Source organism: Lepus europaeus, chromosome 3 (genome assembly GCF_033115175.1).
Source record: "Lepus europaeus isolate LE1 chromosome 3, mLepTim1.pri, whole genome shotgun sequence".
Taxonomy (NCBI): domain Eukaryota; kingdom Metazoa; phylum Chordata; class Mammalia; order Lagomorpha; family Leporidae; genus Lepus; species Lepus europaeus.
The window spans coordinates 105963028-105983634 of record NC_084829.1 but is presented as its reverse complement, the minus strand read 5'-3'; the positions used below and the strand labels follow the sequence as shown (position 1 = coordinate 105983634).

General features: G+C 48.3%; 1 protein-coding gene across 1 annotated transcript in view; it reads left to right on the top strand.

Moving 5' to 3' along the window:
• The window catches only part of OSTM1 (osteoclastogenesis associated transmembrane protein 1), a 31003-nt gene extending 25486 nt beyond the window's left edge, over positions 1 to 5517 (top strand). Inside the window, exon 6 of the mRNA XM_062186579.1 lies at positions 3582 to 5517. Within this exon, the coding sequence (XP_062042563.1) occupies positions 3582 to 3637 (56 nt within the window). The 3' untranslated portion in view covers positions 3638 to 5517. The remainder of the gene's footprint in view (positions 1 to 3581) is intronic.
• The last annotated feature ends 15090 nt before the right edge of the window (positions 5518 to 20607 follow it).

The following is a 20607-nucleotide window of genomic DNA, read 5'->3' as shown; positions in this document are numbered from 1 at the left end:
AGAATATTTGTGCGTGCAGATACTCAAAGGAAGGTTTGAGCTGGTTTACATGGGAAGGGTAGATTTCACCCAGAACAAGGCTGGCAACCACAGAGGAGCAGCGCCCAAGACTCTGTGGTCTAGGCACAGCAATGGCAGTGAGACGCAGATGGCTCCTCGGCCATGCGGACCATCTAAAGTGCAGTAGGCAGGAAGAAATGATAGCTAGTTTGCAGTTTGCTTATGAACATCCTGGAATTGTAGTACCAGGGACATCACTTGACATCTGGTACGTACTTAGGATGTATGAATTCCCCCTGCCAAATAGGGCAGAGGAAACATTAACGAAGAGATCCCATCTAGCTGAAGAGGACTGGCCTGTAGATCATGCAACTTGTTTATCATCACTACGGGTTTATCTTTTAGTAATTTTAGTTTTTTTTTTTTTAAACAAAAGATTTCATTCATTTATTTGAAAGCCAGAGTTACAGAGAGAGAGGGAGAGAGATCTTCCATCCACTGGTTTATTCTCCAAATGGCCACAACACCACTGCTTGATCAGGGCAAAGCCAGGAGCTTCATCCAGGTCTCTCACATAGGTGGCAGGGGCCCAAGCACTTGGGCCATCCTCTGCTGCCTTTCCAGGCACATTAGCAGGAAGCTGGTAGTTGGGACTTGAACTGGCATCCATATGGGCTTAACCCACTACACCACAGCACTGGCCCCTTAACTGTTTTTAAAAAGTTTATTTATTTGAAATAAACTTAAGAGAGGGAGAAGCAGATCTTCCATCTTCTGGTTCACTCCCCAAATGGCTGCAACAGCTGCATCTGAGGGGTCTCCCACGTGGGAGTCAGGGGCCCAAGTACTTGGGCCATCTTCTGGGGCTTTCCCAGGTGCATTAGCAGGGAGCTGAATCAGAAGTGGAGCAGCTGGGATACCAGCTGGCGTCCATATGGCATGCCGGCCCTGCAGGTGGCGACTTTACTCCCTCTGCCACAACACTGGCTCCCATGCTGGCATTTTGCACAGACAGTAGCCATCAGGGGAGACCACTGGTTTCTCATAGGAACCAGAGCAGTGGTTCTCATCCTTGACTGACTATCAGAATTATCTGCAGAACTTAAAAAAAAAAATACAGGTACTTGGGTCCCATTGTAAACCTAACCATTCAGGAAAGACTGCTGGGCTGCTTCCTGAGGTCATGGATAGGTGGCTGGGGCTGCTTGCTCCCCAAGGCCAGGGTTGCCTGGACTGGGCCACGTGACTGCTTCCTGGGCATCAGGAGGGTAGGGGGGCCTCTTCAGGCTCGGAGTCTGTTTCCCAGAATCTTCTCTGGGTGGGGAGAGGGCACGTGCAGTCTGCGGAGGTGCTTGGAGCAGCTGCTTCACAAGACCCCAAGTGCGGCAGGGTCTTTTGGCGGCTGCCTGCAGTAAGAGCCCAGGTGTGGAGAGTGCGGTGTGGGCGGGCTCGTTCTCTGAGCGGTGCAGCCCAGCAGCTTGCTAAGCTGGGGTCAGAGCTTGCAGGGGCCTCAGGGTCTCCAGCAGTAAATATTTCAGGTGTCGGTGACGAGAGTGGAGACTGCTGGGAACCTCCTGCTTACCCTTCCCCCACAAGTGGAGTCCCTCTTGGTTCAGAGTTGAACCTGAGAGGCAGAAGGGCAGATGCTGTGTGCTTCACTCTGTTCTTTATTAGATTATTGTGTATCTGCATGCTTGGCAAGGCCGTGCCCTGTGTTCCCGGTTCCTGGCCCACCCCTTCTGAGACTGGGGGAGTGGTCCGTGGAGGCAGGCCCTTGGGCACATGGCTGAGGAGGTTCCCGAGGCTCAGTCCATGGGCAGGTGCACTGGCCTGAGAGTAGGGGCCACAGGGCTTTGCCTCGCACGGCATTTCACCCAGGTAGCCCTAGGCCTGCGTTTGGTACTAACGCCTGGACTTAATTCATTCTCCCTTCTCTAAGGAAGGAGTTGCTCTCCATACCGTGCCGCCTGTAGCTGGGGGAGGGGTGATGCTGGCAAGTCTTCCTTTCCTGCCTTCCTCAAGCAGCATTCTTTTTTTTTTTTTTTTTTTTTTTTTTTGACAGGCAGAGTGGACAGTGAGAGAGAGACAGAGAGAAAGGTCTTCCTTTTGCCGTTGGTTTACCCTCCAATGGCCGCTGCGGTAGGCGCGTTGCAGCCGGCGCACCGCGCTGATCCTAAGGCAGGAGCCAGGTGCTTATCCTGGTCTCCCATGGGGTACAGGGCCCAAGGACTTGGGCCATCCTCCACTGCACTCCCTGGCCACAGCAGAGAGCTGACCTGGAAGAGGGGCAACCGGGACAGGATCGGTGCCCCGACCGGGACTAGAACCCGGTGTGCCGGCGCCGCAAGGCGGAGGATTAGCCTAGTGAGTCACGGCGCCGACCTCTCAAGCAGCATTCTTATTGTACTGAAACCAGAGGCTGTGGTCTCTCACCTGGCTCCCCACTTCTTTGTAAAGGTAGATTGGTATGTGAATACCATTCCAATTTTAACATACCTTATTTGCAGCCATATATATTTGTCTGCATATGATATATGTACAAGCCATTTCTACATAATTTAATTTTTTAACATGGCAGAGTAATTTCACTGCAGGTTTGTTGTTGTTTTTCTGTATGAAAATAGAGACAGTTTCATTTCTTTCTCCTCAATATAAATACCTTTCTTTCTCTCGTTCTCACCCTAGTGCACCAGCTACACTGGTGGCATGATCTTGAATACGGGCCCAGATATCCTTGTCTTGTCCCAGACCTTAGGGGGAAGCCATTCAGTCTTTCACAGTTAAGCTGATGATTGCTGTAGAATCTTTGGAGATACCCTTGAACAGGCTGAGGAAGTTTTCACTGAATTGCTCTAAGCAAAATTTAGATGTCAGGCCGGCGCCATGGCTCAACAGGCTAATCTTCTGCCTTGTGGCGCCGGCACACCAGGTTCTAGTCCCAGTCAGGGCGCCGGATTCTATCCCGGTTGCCCCTCTTCCAGGTCAGCTCTCTGCTGTGGCCCAGGAAGGCAGTGGAGGATGGCCCAAGTCCTTGGGCCCTGCACCCACATGGGAGACCAGGAGAAGCACCTGGTTCCTGGCTTCGGATCAGTGCAATGCGCCAGCTGCAGCGGCCATTGGAGGGTGAACCAACGGGAAAAAGGAAGACCTTTCTCTCTGTCTCTCTCTCTCTCTCTCTCTCTCTCACTATCCACTCTGCCTGTCAAAAAAAATTAGATTTCAATTTCTAAGCCAGACTTTTAAAATATGTAATTTTATTATTATACCTTAGAGCACTTTTCTAAGTAGACCGCTTTTACCTGCATTACATATTTGAGATTGTGGTGTTTAAGAAGGTGCAAGTGATGTCTGTTTTTGGGTTTTTGGTACTGCTTCTGAAAGTCATGGCTAGTTTCTAACCAAGTTCTATTATCTGAAGTTGGCAGAGAAAAATAGGCTTACATTTTAATTCTTAGAAGATTCAGTCTCTACAGACTCAAGAAGAATTAATAGACAGATATTGTAGTTTGTATAACAATAATGAATAACCATGCATGGAAAATTAAATTTAAGTTAAAATATGCTACCTTTGATTTATGCAGCCAAACGTCTCAAGTCCAGTACTAGTTTTGCAAACATTCAAGAAAATTCAAACTGAAACCTACGAAATGGAGATGCTACATTTGCACCACGTGGATGAATGGTGAACGACACAGCTTGGTCAGAAAGAAGATAAGCTGTGGCTTGACGAGTCAAGTTCTTGAGAAATGCAAGGACATCTGATTTATTTTTAAATAAGAATTCTCAATCTTTCTTTCCTTTTCCACCTCTTTTTGTAAGGGTTTGTGTATTTTTAATTTCCAGGAATAGCAATGTTGTCTGTTTGAAAGTGTATTTGTTACAATAATAAGACACAAGAACAGTCTTTGCTTTTAGGGCATGTAATTACTGTTTGAGACTTCTGGTATTTCCTTATTAATGACAGTACCTCAAGTAGGAAAGTTTTTGAAAACTAGGACTTAAAATTTAACCAGTTACAGAAAAAGGCTTTGGAAAAGAAATATACTTGCCGGAAGGTCATAGGTCCAAAGGTTAAATTCTTCCCTATAGCAGTATTATTGCGTGTATATTTAATACGTTGTATGTTACAATAGTGTAGAATTCAGTCTCCACTTTCCCCGAAAGTCACTTTTGAAACCCCTAATTACAAGCTCCCATAACAGTTTTTAGAAGTGGTAAGTCCCATCACATTTATCTTTGGATAAAAGATTTTGGTAACTGGTTTCTTACTTGACTTTTATAAATAGTATTTTGCATCTTATTTTTGCCTTTATGTCATAAATAATTTGAAGTCATTGCACTGCTTTATTACATTTAGGGCAAGATGGATTCTTCTTAGGTCAGGAATTTACATTATGAATTACATTAAGTTATTTGGCAATTTATAATTTATTACTACTTTGAATCAAGTGTAGCAGTCACACTGTATTTAATTGTGAATTCTTTTTTAATGGAGAAATATGGGGATTTGGGGGGAGAGAAGGAGTACAGAAGCTTAAGGTTCAGGAAGTAGATGTTTGCTGTAAGACTGCTGCATGGTTCACACTGGAGGCATGAGTCATAATGATAGTCTCATACAACATGCAGGTAGATTAAGATGATGCTTATTTTTAATTATTTGAATTAGATCAAAGTGAAATGATTGAGATGAAGTCACGTATTTCATTTGCAGAAAAATTCTGTTTTGGAATATTTGCATTGGTATTTAAAAATAAATGCTTTGTTTCATAATTGTTCACAGTCGTATCTGTTAGGTTTTTAGAGTTGAGGATTCATGTATTAATCCCTTCATGGTTTCTTGCTGGAAGTAGGTTTTGTTTTAAATGTTGAGAATATGAAGTCTCCTCTGTATGGGTAGAAGAGTTTGGTAAAGTAATAAGAATTCGAATCCCTTCATCTACTGTAAAATGCTCTACAGAGACAAAAAAATGTTTTTCTTTTACTGTTTTATGTTTACCATATACACTGAGTGAAAGAGAAGACAGCCTGGTGTGCTCTGACGTGTCCCCAATGTGCTGGGACTCCTTCTCCTGCCATCCTTCTCGCTGCTGCTGCTAAGGGCACTGTCTTCATTTGAAGCACATGGTTGAGGGCCACTGAAGGCAATCTTCAGTGCAGAGAGAACCAGTTCACGTGTGGGAAGCTAAAAAATGAGGTATTCAATGCTGTAAGCAGTGGCTGTCTCAGCACCTTTCATTATTACATATTTGCAAAAACCCTTGCTTTGGAATTTAAAGCTAATAAGCACTTTAAAAAAGAAAAGGCAGCCTTTACTATTTGTCTGGTTGGATCATTGCTTTTAAAAAGCATCAGCAATAGACTTCAAAAATAAGTATTAGACTAACAAGTATAAATACTTCATTGTGGAGTCAAAGTGAAAAGTTGCATAGTTCTGAATTCTGAGATGCATAGCTGATGTGTATGCACAAGAATATCCAAGTTTTTTGACCTTAAAATAAAGGCAGTAATTTAAGAACATTGCAGTGCTGTATTTGGATTTCTAAATGCGCTTTGAAAACTTCAGATGTAATTTAATGTCAAAGTCCGGCGTTTCAGGTATAAAGTTTAAATGGCTACTTTAGGGGCAAGCATGTGGCACAGCAGGTAGGACACTGCTTGGGATGCTCTGTCCTACATCAGAGCACCTGGGTTTGAGTTCTGCCTCTGCCCCAGATTCCAGCTTCCTGCACATCCTGGGAATCAGCAAGTGACAGCCTGAGTAATTGGGTCCCTGCCACCACATGGGAGACCTGGTTGGAGTTCTAAGCTCCTGGCTTCAGTCTGGCTCTTCCCCCAGCTGTTGTGGGCATTTGGGGAATCAACCTGTAGATGAAAGATTTCTGTTTTCCTCTTTTTCAAAAAAAATACCTACTTAATTTTTTAAAAAATAGCCTCATAACAATAGCGTTACAGACAGTGAGAAGGAGAGATAGAGAGAAAGGTCTTCCATCCTCTGGTTCACTCCCCAGTTGGCTGCAACAGCTGGAGCTGGGCCTATCTGAAGCCAGGAGCCAGGAGCTTCTTCCAGGTCTTCCATGCAGGTGCAGGGGCCCAAGGACTTGGGCCATCTTCTCCTGCTTTCCCAGGCCACGGCAGAGAGCTGGATTGGAAGAGAAGCAGTTATGACCTAAACCAGCGCCCACATGGGATGCTGGTGCCACAGGCGGAAGCTTAGCCTACTACACCACAGCGCTGGGTGCAAAAATGCCTACTTTAAAAGTACCGTCTGTCTTAGAATTTTGCTGCAAATGAAAATGTACTTTTGGATTTGCGGGGTGGGGAGGGGGATTTGAGGATTAAAACTAACATCAGATTTTTTATTTACTTATTTGAAAGGCAAAGAGACAGAGATCTTCCATCCACAGGTTTCCCTCTCCAAATGCTTCTAACAGCTGAGGCTAAGCACGGCCAAAGTCAGGAGGCTGTACCTCAGGCTGGCTCTCCCGTGTGGAGGCTACGTGAGCTGTCACTTCTGCCTCCTGGAGCGCATGTTAGCAGAGAGCTGGACTTGGAAGCACAGCCCGGACCCAAATGCGAACACTCCCGTCTGGGATGTGGACATCCCCAGTGGCATCTTTACAGCACCTCCAGATGCCTACCCCGACAGCAGTTGTTTTGAAAATGTGACTAAATCAATGAGTAACACCACAAGTTAGCTGGTAGATGTTACTCCTATTGGGATCGTATTTTCTTTTAAATACTTATTTATGGGGGGGGGGGGGGGAGGAAGAGAGAGAGAGAGAGACAGGTGTCCCATCTACTGGTTCCCTCTCCAAATGCCAGCAACAGTCAGGACTCAGGCAGGCTGAAAACCGTCAGTCCAGATCTCCCACATGGGTGGCAGAGCCACAGCTACCTGGCCCGTTTGTAACCACTCCCTCCCAGGATCTGCACTAGCAGGGGCCTGGATTCAGGGTTCAGAACCAGGTACTCCAGCGTGAGATATGGACATCCTAGCCCGTGTCTTAACCACCATGTCAGACCCCCTCCATGGGAATCAGTGCTTTCTAGTGTTCCACAGGTGGGCTCTGCTCTGTACTGTAGTTTACTCCTTATAAAGTGAGTTGTTTCCTGGAACAACATCATAGTTAAGACTGCATTCATGACCAAAGGCTTGACATCAGATAAATAATAGACATCACCAGCGATGGATTTCAAAAGCAAAAGTAATCTATTTACCTATATAACAATTTTAAATGGGAAAAAATTGTCTTCCAAGTTCCTGTATTTTCTGAACTAGAAGAAAACTTAGAGACCATATGATCATAGAATCCCAGAGCTGGGTGGGTCCCTGGAGACCCCCTGGTCCCACATTCTATCCACTGCATGGATTCCTCTTAAAAAAAAAACACGTAGATGGGCCTTCTGGCACAGTGGGTTAAACTGCTACTTGGGACATTCACATCCCTTACTGGAGTGCTGGTTTGAGTCTTGGCTACTCGACTTCTGATCCATCTCTCTGCTAATGCTCCTGGGAAAGCAGCAGATGATAGCTCAAGTACATGAAGGCCTGAGTGCCTGAGCCCCTGCCATCCACATGCGAGACCCAGATGGAGTTCGTTGCTCCTGGCTTGGGCCAGGACTAGCCCTAGCTGTTGCAGCCATTTGGGGAGTAACCAGCATATGGAAGATATACCTGTGTGTGTGTGTGTCTCCCCCCTTCATGCTCTGACTTTCAAATAAATACATCTTTAAATAAATAAAAGGAACAGTTGGTCCTTTGTAGCCAGATACTGTAATTCCTCTGTTGTCCACTTAAATCCTCAGGGTTGTATCCAAAAGATTTGTCCAATAGCATTGGAAGTGAAAGGAAATTGTAATTTCCGGGATTGTTTTATATAACTGGAGTGTAGATAGGATTGAAAATTATTAACTGCTATTCACTTTGATTTCTGAAGCAGGAAGTAATCAGAAGGGAGGAGAAGGCTTCCGGCCACGTCTATGTGAGTCTTTGGGAGCAGAGGCCCACGCTTGAAGGCCTTGTCTCCGTCCCTGCTTCCAGATAGAACCGGAGCTATTCCTTCTCTTCCCCCTCTCCTATTAGTACCTAATTGTCTACATTCACTGGGGGTGCCATTGCCAACAATTTTGTAATAGAAGCTGAAGCACAAAGGGCTTGACCTTGGCTTTTTTAAAATCCTCTTTGTATCTTGGCTGTCCTCCCACTAAATCAGGCACAGGGTTTATTTGTACAACCCAGGGATACTTGCCAGTCAAAGTCCAACACACACACACACACACGCGCGCGCGCGCGCGTGCGCGCGCACGCGCACACATTTCTTTCACTGCTTTTCTCCTATAGAATTGGAGAGTTAGCAACATGGTGTGGGCAAGCAGTAGCCATAAGGATAGCATAAATGGGGAGGGGAGCAATTAGAACCTCAGACTGCATTTCCACTGCCCCCAGCCACACTTCCATCCTGTGATTCCTGAGTATGTAAGGGAGTGACCTCAGGAGTGGCAGTCTGCACGGAATAGATTGGGTCACTTGTCTTGAAGCTGTGTGTGCTAGCAAGCTCAGTGTGTACTGTTAGGCTGTATATTTACTGGGAAAGCTTGCGGGAGATGACGGAGGTTATGGGAGGGCTACAACTCTGCTTGCCCTCGCACTCCTTGGCACACTCCGCCCATTCTCCACTCGGGACTTCGGCCTTGCTCCAACTCACTACTCAGCAGCAGCAGTGGGAAATGGGTTGTTGCATTATTTGTGAAGAAGGAAAAAATTCCAACTTACATTGGGGATTTGGATTAACGTTGAAGTCGTTAATGTAACTACTACTAATAAAAGTAAGAGAGGGTGTAACTACTGAACTGACAGAAGGGGAAAGCCCCAGTATAACAAAAACCAAGAGAAGAGAGAAATGAGGACATAGAACAGGCAGGACGAGTAGTGAATGGCAGATTTAAACCCAAACGTCAGTAAGTAGAACACACAGAAAGGGAAAGAAGAAAGAGAAAGGAAGGAAGAAAAGAAGGCAGGCAGAACATAATCTTGAGAGCATCCCAACGGGTATAGCATAAGAAAGTGAACAAACCTCACTAAAAACAGAGAGGCAAACCTTCCAAATGCACCATATGTGAATTCATTCCATCAGCGTGCGAGAAGAGTCGTGCGCCTTGCACAAGTTAGAGTCTACTCTAGGGGGTCAAGGTAGTACGCTCAGCAGGACTGCGGTGTCCCTCAGTTTCATACCCGTCTGTGGCCGCTGGCCCTCTAATGCCCTCAAACCTTGCTGGAGCCCTGATTCTGCACAACCCCAGGACTGTGCTCCCAGAGCACACTTGGAAGTCGAGCACATCTGCTTTAGTTGCCCCTTTTTCTGAGCTAGGAAGCTGTGTGCTCTCTGTCCCTTGCCACCTGAGCTACCACTTCTAGAAAGCTGTCTACTCTCTGGAGGCCACTTGTTGTTATCACCATATTTCTGGGCTGCTGCCGCGGAAGTTATGAAGAAGACGGCTCGGGGCAGGTGTTTGGTGCAGTGGGTAGGACACCACCTGGGATGCTGGCATTTCGTGTCAGAGAATCTGGGTTCAAGTCCTGGCTCCATTCACGATTTCAGCTTCCTGCCAAGGTGCACCCTGGGAGGCCGCAGATGATGACTTCAAGAACTTGGGTCCCTGCCACCCATGAGGGAGGCCCTGATTGAGTTCCAGGGTCTTGACTTCATCCTGGCCCAGTCCTGGCCGCTGCAGGCATGAGGGAGTGACCCAGTGGTTGGAAGATCTACCTCACTGTCTCTTTGCCTTCCAAATAATATGAAAAATAAATAAATGTAAAAACAAAAGACTTGCATCATTTTTTAAGAAAATCAACAATCAGTTGGGGAAGTAAAATGCAACCCATGTGGTAAACAGTTGATCATAGTAGGGCCTAGCCATTCAGGCACCTGCGTTCCACTTAGAGGTCCTGGGTTTGAGTCCTGGCTCCACTCATGACTCCAGCTTCCTGCTGGTGCACACTCTGGAGGCAGCAGTGGGGCTCAAGGACTTGGGTCCCTGCCACCCATGTTTTGGCTTGGGCCATCCTGGGCTGTCGAAGGTGTTTTGGAACTTTCTGTCACTCACTCTCTGCATCTCAAAACATTTTGCCTAGGCAAAGAGTTACTAGTATTGACAGATGAGGGGACTTTTCAAAAGTTAATGGAAAGTTCATATTTTAGTTCCATTTTTCTGTGAACTTCTGAAGTCCCCTTATGTAAAATGCTATAAACAAATGGGATAATTTAACATTTTAATTGGTAAAACTAAGTTTAAAGTAAAATCATTTTAAATGGAAAAATCAACAAAGGAAAGGCACAGAATTCTAAAACAAAGTAAGCTAATGGAGTAATGATTAGGTGTTCAGTCAGTCCATTAAAGAAACACACATTACAACTACATGGTGGTACTGTGTTCTATCAAATGGATTGTCAGTAAAAAAAAAAAAAAAAAAAAAAAGAATAGCAGTGAGGATGGCCTGAGAAGAAGAATTTCCAGCACTCATCATGAGAGTGCAAATGGATACAGACATTCTCAGTTTTTTCTTTCGGCTTAGTTCCTGAGTGTCAACTGGGCGGCCCCCGGTAAACCCTCCATGACGTCTTGTATGAGGCCCTTTGGCTCTTGACTCATCGTGCTTCTTGTTAAGAAATAACTTGCCGTAAAAGAAAAGGCCATGACCTTGAAATTAGACCTAGGTTTAAACTCCTGCTCTTCCTGTTAGAATATGGACAAGCAGCTTAGTCCTCTGAGCCTCAGTTTCCACATCTGTGAAATGGGCTTGCTTTGCAAGATGACTGCAACTAAAATGAAAGTAAACTGAGAGTCTACAGCACAGTGCCAGCTCCTAGGGCTTCATTTACCCTACTGTTAGGAAGTACCAGTCCATCTTTTTCCTTACTGGCTACACCAGGCGCAGGTTGCCTGACGTGATTTGGTGCTCAATGAAGTCCTCTCACATCGGTTTCTAGCTCCTCATGTTTGTAACTATTCTCCCGCCTCTCCCAACTGGATTATAAACTCTTCCAGTTCAGGGGCTATGTCTGCTTCATCTTTTGTGTCTGTAGTTCAATGAGTGGTTTTGCAGTCACAGTCACACTTGTTTGAAGAAGGATGGCAAAATACGGCCCTGAACCCCTGAACGGCCATGTTGGGAGGCATCTTCGTGGCAGGGCCAGGGGAAGGACGTCTGAGATCTGGAAGAAAAGTCCTCCAGCTTCCCATGAGGAGTGTACGTGGTGAGGAAGCAGCCTCCGAACAGGAAAGTCCAGGGTGCACCTGCCCGTGCCGGAACCCTCCCGCTGAAGCCAGAACCAGCGCCAAGGCTCATGGACTGCGCCCCGAATCTAGCGTCTTAAGTCTCTCATAATACCTTTTCTGGGCAGGCGTCCCATCTGCGGCTTAATCTCTGCTAAATGAACATTCATTAGATCTGACTGTTCAATTGGACAGTTCAGCCCATCAACAGGATGCTCATAACTGATTTAATTTCTCTTTCCCCGGCAGTAATTCCGCACATTACCTACTTATTTGCTGTGATGAACATGCCATTCAGCTAAAATAAGATTAACTGCTTAAAGCATGGCATTACAGGCAGAGGACTTTACTGCTGCTTTGTATTGCATTGTAAGGGTCAGCAGTTAAACTGTACGGTGTTGTCGTTTCTCCCCTGGCAATCAAGACGGCTTCATGGAGGATTAGCGCTCCCCAGCCGACTCTCCGGATGCAACGTTGGGAGCAGTGAATTTCTATGTCTAGGTTACAGCCTGGGGGCAGCAACAACCTGCAGAACCAAACCCAAAGGCCTTGTCGGCGCTCCAATTGTACAGCTTTTGGTGCAGGCCCCCCGTGCTCTAACAGTGGTGAGACTCTCACCTGCCGTGAGACCGTGCTAGGAAAATTGCAAGAGGCCTTGGGCATGCATCTGGCAAACAGCACTGCAATGCCCCCAAGTGGGGTCAAGGTCCAGAAAATGAACCCAAGTTCCCCCACGTCCGTGGACATTCACCTATTCTTTGCATCCAGGTCACATCTCACTCCTTCAGCGGAACTTTCTAGACTGAGCTCCGCTGAGCCCTCCTTTCTTTGCACTCTAATGGTGATAACACTTTCCCTCCTGTTACTCAAGGCTGGGCCTGCAGCCATGTCTTTATATGCCAAGTCTTCCTTCTCAGGAGCCTGAGAATTGAGCAGCCCCTGGCTGACCATTGTAGCAGAAAGGGGGAGAAAGTTTGAAAGCTCCGGCAGGAAACTCCTTCTCACCCACTGCACTTCCAAGCCAGCCTGGGAGAGGAGCAAGCTTCCAGCTTCTTTTCTGCCACTTCCCAGCCTCACCGCACCTCCGCACCTCCGGCTCAGATGGCTGTGATCAGCAGGACAGCTCCTCGCCTGCCTTCCTGGCGGGGGGCATAGCAGGCTATTGAATTTTCCCCTGTGAAGCAGGTTGGTACAGGTCTGTGCTAGGCAGGTGGCGCTTGCAAGGTTGGATGAGTATTAAGTATGCTCTTCCAGGTGGGGTTTAGTTTGGGTCCCGATTCCTTCACTGAGCGTGCAACGGGCAGGGTGGGAAGGGGGAGGCAAGATTGGTTCTGCCCTTTCTGCGAGGCAACCGTGTGGACTCTTCAGCAAAACCAGGGGACCTGCCTTTGACCGTGACCTCCCAGGGAAAGGGCCGTGGATGATCTGAAGTTGGCTTGGGGGCACTGCTTCTTGGGAATCGCGAGGTCCCCCTCTGACAACTGTGACTGTAACAGAGATGCGCCTCCACCCACTCCCTTCATTGTCCTGCTAGAAAGAGGGGATGTACTATAATCACAGACTGTGAGAGTCCACAGGTGCACGGACCATCTTCTACTCCAAGCCTTTTCTTATTTATCGGGGGTAGAAATTACAACTCAGTCAATGTGGCTTAGACAAATTTATTTTTTAAAAAAGCATGTTACGGGGCTGGCACCATGGCGCAGTAGGTTAATCCTCTGCCTGTGGCGCTGGCATCCCATGTGGGCACCAGTTCTGGTCCTGGCTGCCCCTCTACCAGTTCAGCTCTCTGCTGTGGCCTGGGAAGGCAGTGGAGGATGGCCCATGTGCTTGGTGCCCTGCACCCACGTGGGAGACACAAGGAAGCACCTTGCTCCTGGCTTCAGATCGGCACAGCTCCAGTGTTGCAGCCATTTGGGGAGAGTGAGCCAACGGACAGAGGACCTCTCTCTGCCTCTCCCTCCTCTCACTGTCTGTAACTCTGCCTCTCAAATAAATAAATAAAAATATTTTTTTAAAAAGCATGTTATTTAACTCTCTATCTCTATTTTCTTTAGCTCAGGCTTGTTTTAATTACAAGTGACAGGAACCCAACTCAAATTAGCTTAAGCATAAAAGGAGATTTGTTGGATCACATAACTGGAAAGTTCCGAAACTGATCTGGCTTCCAGTTTGACCTGACTCAGGAACTCCTGGGAGGTCGCCACCTGCACCCTTCACCCACTTCTCTGGCTTCATTCTTCCCGCTGCAAGCAGGGGTTTGCTCCATGTGGATGAAGTGGCTGTGGGCAGTCTCCGCTCACGTACTTCCAAAGGTAGGTCCCCTTCTCCTCCGGCCCAAAAGGAAAAGCCCCAGAAAAAGCACTGATTGGCTAGATTGGAGCACATCACAGTGCCCAAGAGGATGAGGTACATGATTGGCTGGCCTGGCTTCTATGCTTGGCCTCCCACGACTCACACACACACACACACACACACACACCCCTCTGTGGTCAGAAAGCAAGACCCTGCCACTGGCAGTGTCATCAAAACCACGAAAAGCGGTAGAGGGAAGCAGTTCCCCTCAAAGAGGAATTCTGAAAAGACAAAATTAGCAGATTGATGCTTCAAACGTCCTCCAGCGGTCTCCCCTGAGAGCAAACTACTTCCGGATCCTTCTAAATAGATCTCTTTCTGGAACCTTTCCATTCCCATCGCGAGCCTTGCTCATTGCTGCCACCAGCAGGGGCTAAGGCAGTGTCTTCTTACTGTGTCATCTCCATTCTCCCCTTTCCCCATTCACTTACCACCCTACTCATCCACTCCAAAGCACTGAGTGGTGCTCATCCACTCAGTGGAGTCCAGTCCTGTGAATTATGGGGGCGGCCACAGGCGGCAGGATGTGCCCTCGTGGTTAGCGAAGCCGCTTCAGAGCGCTAACCCGGGCTGTCTCCATAGAGTGCCTTCTGTAATTCCAGTTACTGCCAACGCCCTCTTCACCCGGACCGTGCTGTTTGGTGTGTTCGGGCTGTGACCCAGTGCAAGCCCATGGGTCTGCTGATGGCTCACTTTGGAGACTGGTGAGGGGGCACAGGAGGAGACCCAGGACAACCCACACCCAGGATCCAGCGTTCTCTTGATTTCGCCCTCACCACCTCTGAGGGGCTGAAGACCAGTCAGGATGCCCTCTTGCACTCCAGGAATGCCGACAGTTTTAAATACTCCCCCGGCGACAGAAGGGAAGACAGAGCCTGCTGGTTGGCCCCGTAGCCACTGTGTGTGCCTCCATGGCTAGGGAAGCTTCAGGTCCCAAGTGACTTCCCAGCGTGATGACAGCAGCTCCCAGGCCCCCTTACAGCCGCGTGGCCATCTGACTGTGGAGCAGGAGCACTGAATGGCAGCTTCAGGGATCCTCGTCCCCAGGGAGAGCCGCTGGGGGTTCTTTGTCTTTCTCTCTCCTTCCATCCTGTTGCTGGCGATGTGGCTGTGATGTAGCTCATGGAAGACAGGACAAAGACCAGGTTGCGTTGATTTGTTTAAGCCACCCCAGAAGAAAAGTCCTCTGGGGACCAAGTCTGATCTTTGAGTGTCCTGTGACAGCACCAGCAGGACTGCCCCACCCCCCACTCTGGCCTCCCTCTGCTGTGAGCCTGCAGATCTTGCCCTGTTCACACCCCGGGGGCCTCCTCTGCCTGCACTGTCCCCTTCCCTCCTATTGTTGGCCCCTGAGAGCAAACCAAAACAGCACATTGCATGCTCCCTGGACGTTGGCTCCCTCCGCTGCCTGGAGTCCCATTTGTCCCTTCAATTCTATCTCCTTTTGGCTGTCCCTGGAGTAACCCCACTTGTTGCTGTGGATTTGTTTTGAGAGGGGGAGCGCAGTGGGGGCAAGATGTGCAGAGTCACCACACAGACCCTGGGAGTTGGATGAAAGCAGGCCAGAGGGGAGCAGCCCGCAGACTCGTTTATTTCAGTTGGTATAGTAGCTTATATAGCCGAGGCAGCCAATCTGGTCAAGGGGTGGTTTATGCCTTAACCAATCACAGCCTGTTGCCAGGTGGTTTCCCACGTGGTTTCCCAGGGGGTTTCTGAAGCCATTCCTGAGTAACTGACACTCGCTTACCAGTGGCCATCTTGGCACTGCCTTCTCATTCCACCACACCCACTAGCTTCAGTTTATCCAAAAGCTGTGGTGCTGGACTGGGGCCACTCATTCATTCATTGACAAAATATCCCAGTGCCCTAAGATGAGGCAGGCAATGTGCCAGGCCCTGGGCCTGTGGCAGTGACCCAGACAGATGCCGCCTGACCTCACAGAGCTGTGGACGCGAGGACAGTGTCCCCACAATGCTCTCACACTCAGGACCAGACCAGGAAGATCCCAAATAAGAAGACCGGGGTTTACTGGTTATTAATGATCAATAAGGGTGGACTTTAATTGTACCTGGGCAATGTGTTTTATTTAGAAATGTTAACTGCATCCTCATTGTTTTAAAGATTTTATTTATTTGACAGGTAGAGTTATAGACAGAGAGGGAGAAACAGAGAGAGGTCTTCCTTCCATTGGTTCACTCCCCAAATGGCCGCAATGGCTGGAGCTGCGCTGATCCGAAGCCAGGAGCCAGGAGCTTCCTCCTGGTCTCCCATGCGGGTCCAGGGGTCCAGGGACTTGGGCCATCTTCTACTGCTTTCCCAGGCCATAGCAGAGAGCTGGATGGGAAGAGGAGCAGCTGGGACTAGAACTGGCGCCCATATGGGATGCTGGCGCCACAGGCGGATGATTAACCTACTGCGCCACCACGCTGGCCTCCTGCATCTTCATTTTTTAATTGAACGGATATTGTTTCTGTGACTTTTAATAAAGAATGCTAGTGTTATATGAAAAGCAAAGTTGACCGTAGATCAAGATGGTTTCCTGCTGGGTTAACCAATCTTATGTCCATAACCAACTTTAAAGAAAGACTATTTATTGTATACAAAGAGAATTGAAATGAATCTTGATGTGAATGGAAGGGGAGAGGAGTGGGAAAGGGGAGGGTTGCGGGTGGGAGGGAAGTTATGGGGGTGGGGAAGCCATTGTAATCCATAAGCTGTACTTTGGAAATTTATATTCATTAAATAAAAGATTAAAAAAAAAAAAGAAAGACTATTTATTTGAAGGGCAGAGTTATAGACAGAGAAGGAGAGACAAGGAGAGATCCTACATCTGCTGGTTCACTCCCCAAATGGCCACAACCAGGAGCCAGGAACTCCATCAGGTCTCCCAGGTGGGTGCAGGGGCCCAAGCGCTCAGGCCATCTTCCATTGTCTTCCCAGGTGCATTAGCAGGGAGCTGGATAGGAAGTGGAGCAGCCAAAATTTGCACTGGTGCCCATGTGTCAAGTGAGGGGTGGACATTTAGCCTGGGGTTTAAGACACTGCTGGGGACACCTGCATCCTATTTTGGAGGGCCTGGGTTCAAGTCCTCCAGTTCCTGACTCCTGCTAATGTGCACCTGGGAGGCAGCAGATGACAACTGCAGTACTTGGGGCCCTGCCACCCATGAGGGAAAACTGGATTGAGTTACTCTGGCTTTGTCCTGGCCCAGCCCCAGCTGTTGTGAGCATTTGGGGAATGAACCAGAGGATGGAAAATCTCTCTTCTTTCTGTCTGTATCTCTCTGCCTTTCAAATAAAATGAAAACAGGGGCCAGTGCTGTGGCGCAGCAGGTTAAAACCCTGGCCTGAAGCTCCGGCATCCCATGTGGGCGCCAGTTCTAGTCCTGGCTGCTCCTCTTCCGATCCAGCTCTCTGCTGTGGCCCGGGAAGGCAGTGGAGGATGGCCCAAGTCCTTGGGCCCCTGCACCCACATGGGAGACCTGGAAGAAGCTCCTGGCTCCTGGCTTTGGATCAGCGCAGCTCCAGCTGTTGCGGCCATCTGGGAAGTGAACCAGCAGATGGAAGACCTCTCTCTCTGTCTCTACCTCTCTCTGTAACTGTGTCTTTCAAATAAATAAAATAAATTTTTAAAACATAGATAATAAATACACATAATGTTTAAAAATTTGTTTAAATGCCTTAAAAGAGAAAACCACAGATTGATTTTTTGAAAGATTTATTTTTATTATTTTATTTTTATTATTTTATTATTATTGAGAGCAGCACACAGAGGAAAATACATGCTTTTTTTAAAAAAAAAAAAAGATTTATTTATTTATTTGAAAGGCAGAGTTACAGAGCCAGAGAGAGAGAGGTCTTCCATCTGCTGGTTCACTCCCCAAATGGTCCCAATGGCCAGAGCTGCGCTGATCTGAAGCCAGGAGCCAGGAGCTTCTTCCAGGTCTCCCATGCGGTTGCAGGGAGAAACTTAGGCTGTCTTCTACTGCTATCCCAGCCCATAGCAGAGAGCTGGATTGGAAGTGGAGCAGTTGGGACTCAAACCACTGCCCATATGGGATGCTTGGCACAGTGCCAGCTCCCAAAATAGCACACTCTCACCTTTCTGGACTTCCAGTCTGAATTGTCAGGTGAGGAAAGAGCTGTCTCCCCATCCGCATCACCGGAGGGCTGGCTGTGTGCTTGCCTGAAGGAGCCGTCGTCTGTCATCATTTCGTTTCTCATTCTTTTTCCTCCAGCTCCCCCTGCCTTTCTCCAATTTAGTTCTCTATTGCACTTCTGCCAGCAGGTGCACAGGAGAAAAAACTGAATTGAACATTTCTGAAGAAGTGAAACTGGGAGCAGGTTGACTTAGTGCGATGCCACGCCGGGAACTCCTGTGAATTTTTCTGTCTTTTTTGCTTCTGTCTCTTCTTGTCTCATTCATTATTCTTTCTATTTCCTTCATTCATCCTCAGAAACACCCCCTTGCCCTCTAGAATCACAGACTCTTAGAGCCAGAAGGGCTCCAAAAGATTCTCCATTACTTGGCTTAATATCTCCTCAGGGAAATGGAGTCTCAGATGAAATGATTTACCCAGGACAGTGGGAAACCAAATCTGCTGATTCACGCCCCTCAGTTCTTTCTACTCTGTAATGCTGCCTTGCTTTTTTTTTTTCTTTCTTTTTTTTTTTTAAGATTTATTTATTTATTTGAAAGTCAGAGTTACACAGAGAGAGGAGAGGCAGAGAGAGAGAGAGAGAGAGGTCTTCCATCCAATGGTTCACTCCCCAATTGGCCACAATGGCTGGAGCTGCGCCGATCCGAAGCCAGGATCCAGGAGCCTCTTCTGGGTCTCCCACGTGGGTATAGGGGCCCAAGCACTTGGGCCATTTTCCACTGCTTTCTCAGTCCATAGCAGAGACCTGGATGGAAATGGAACAGCTAGGTTTCGAATCTGCACCCATATGGGATGCTGGTACTTCAGGCTAGGGCATTAACCCGCTGTGCCACAGCACCAGCCTCTGCCTTGCTTTTCTAACAGGGAAGGAAACATCATATATTGCAGAAAAATATTTTTATTGCAAAAAAATCATGGCAATACCACATATGCATTTGTGCCATTAGAATGCTTTCCCAGGCCATATCAGAGAGCTGGATCAGAAGCAGAGCAGCTGGGACTCGAACCAGCACTCCGATAGGGGATGCCATCATCACAAGCAGTGGCTTAACCCACTGCGCCACAGTACTGGCTCCTGTTACACTCACGTTTACACTGGATGAAGCCGAGACCCAGGGACGGTCAGTACTTGTCCAAAGGCACACAGCCGTGAAGCGGGGAGCCTGAGCCGGGCCCAGGTGCTCTGGATGCACGGGCTCATGCTTCTTGCATTTCCCCGCAGGCTTCTCTTTCAAGTGTCTCGGGACCCAGTTCCTCCACGTGTCACTTCCAACAGATCCCTTCCCCTCCCCTCTGCTCCACTTACACCAGAGGACATGCTCTACACATCCCGTGAAAGCCACACAGTCCTCTTGGCAGAGAGGGTGAAATGCAACGGCAAGTTGTAGTGCCAGAGCCACTAGATCAGGTTATAGGAGGCATAGGGGTACACAGAAGACCTGGGGGCAGATAACACAGAGCTCCCCCATACGGACACTGTTACCAAAGAAAAGAGCCATGGAAGCTGTGGAGTTCTTGTCTTCACACAGGAAAGAAGTCAGGCCCGAGACAGAGAGCGAAGTAATAAGGTTTTATTAGGGATAAGGCATCCGTCAGAATGGAAGGGACAGATAGAGCGCCAGTCACTGGGACTTGGGGAGAGCGAGGTTACGCGGTGGAACGGAGAACACACTGGGCAGGCCAGGCGGGCGGCTCACTGAGAGCAGAGGGCTGAGCACAGTCTTTGTTTGGACTCCCGGTTTTTTGTTGTTGTTTTTGTTTTGTTTTGACAGGCAGAGTTAGACAGTGAGAGAGAGAGAGACAGAGAGAAAGGTCTTCCTTTTCCGCTGGTTCACCCTCCAATGGCTGCTACAGCCGGTGCACTGCGCCAATCTGAAGCCAGGAGCCAGGTGCTTCTCCTGGTCTCCCATGGGGTGCAGGGCCCAAGCACTTGGGCCATCCTCCACTGCCTTCCCGGGCCATAGCAGAGAGCTGGCCTGGAAGAGGAGCAACCGGGACAGAATCCAGAGCGCCAACCAAGACTAGAACCCAGGGTGCCCGCACCACAAGTGGAGGATTAGCCTAGTGAGCCGTGGCACCAGCCTGGACTCCCAGTTTTTAAGGGAGTCTCTTTACCCATCTCCCCCTCTCCTCCAGGACAAAGGATGGGGAGCCCTGGCAAAAGGGTACCCATTTAATTCTGAGGAGAGAGAATCCTCTTGGGGGCTTTCCTCAGGGGAAGGGCTGGGACCACCTGGAAGGTTATCAGGGTCCGGGCAGGACTCTGAAGTGCAGAATGCTGGGCTGCTGGGGCTTCCAAAGCAGGTGCTGGTTTCTTTGGGCCCTTCTCACACACACATATAGGCTAATTTTTAACTTCCGACCTAACAACGTGACCTATGGTAGACCTTTGATGGGCTTGGCTACTGCATCCTCATTTACACCTTCCGGGTGACCCCAGGCACCCCCAGGTCTGTCCCAGTCAACACCATGGGTGTTGTCAGTCCCAAATGATCACATATAAAGCATGCATTGATGAGGTGTGGTTGTGCCGCCCATGCCGTGTGGCTTCCCCAATGCATGTGCAGCTGTGATCACTGGCCTCCCATGGAGCCCGACTCTTTCCCCAGCTGCTTCTGAAAGCCCCTGTGGATTTTCATGGGGTTCACATTTTTTTCCCACCAGATTACTACTACTTGGACGGTTGTGGTTTTATTCTTACTCATGAAATCTTATATACATTATGATTTGACATGGCCCATACCTCAGTGAATTTCCTCCTTGTTAACCCAGGGCTGCAGGAGCAGCGCTGTGGCATAGCGGATAAAAGCCGCCGCCTG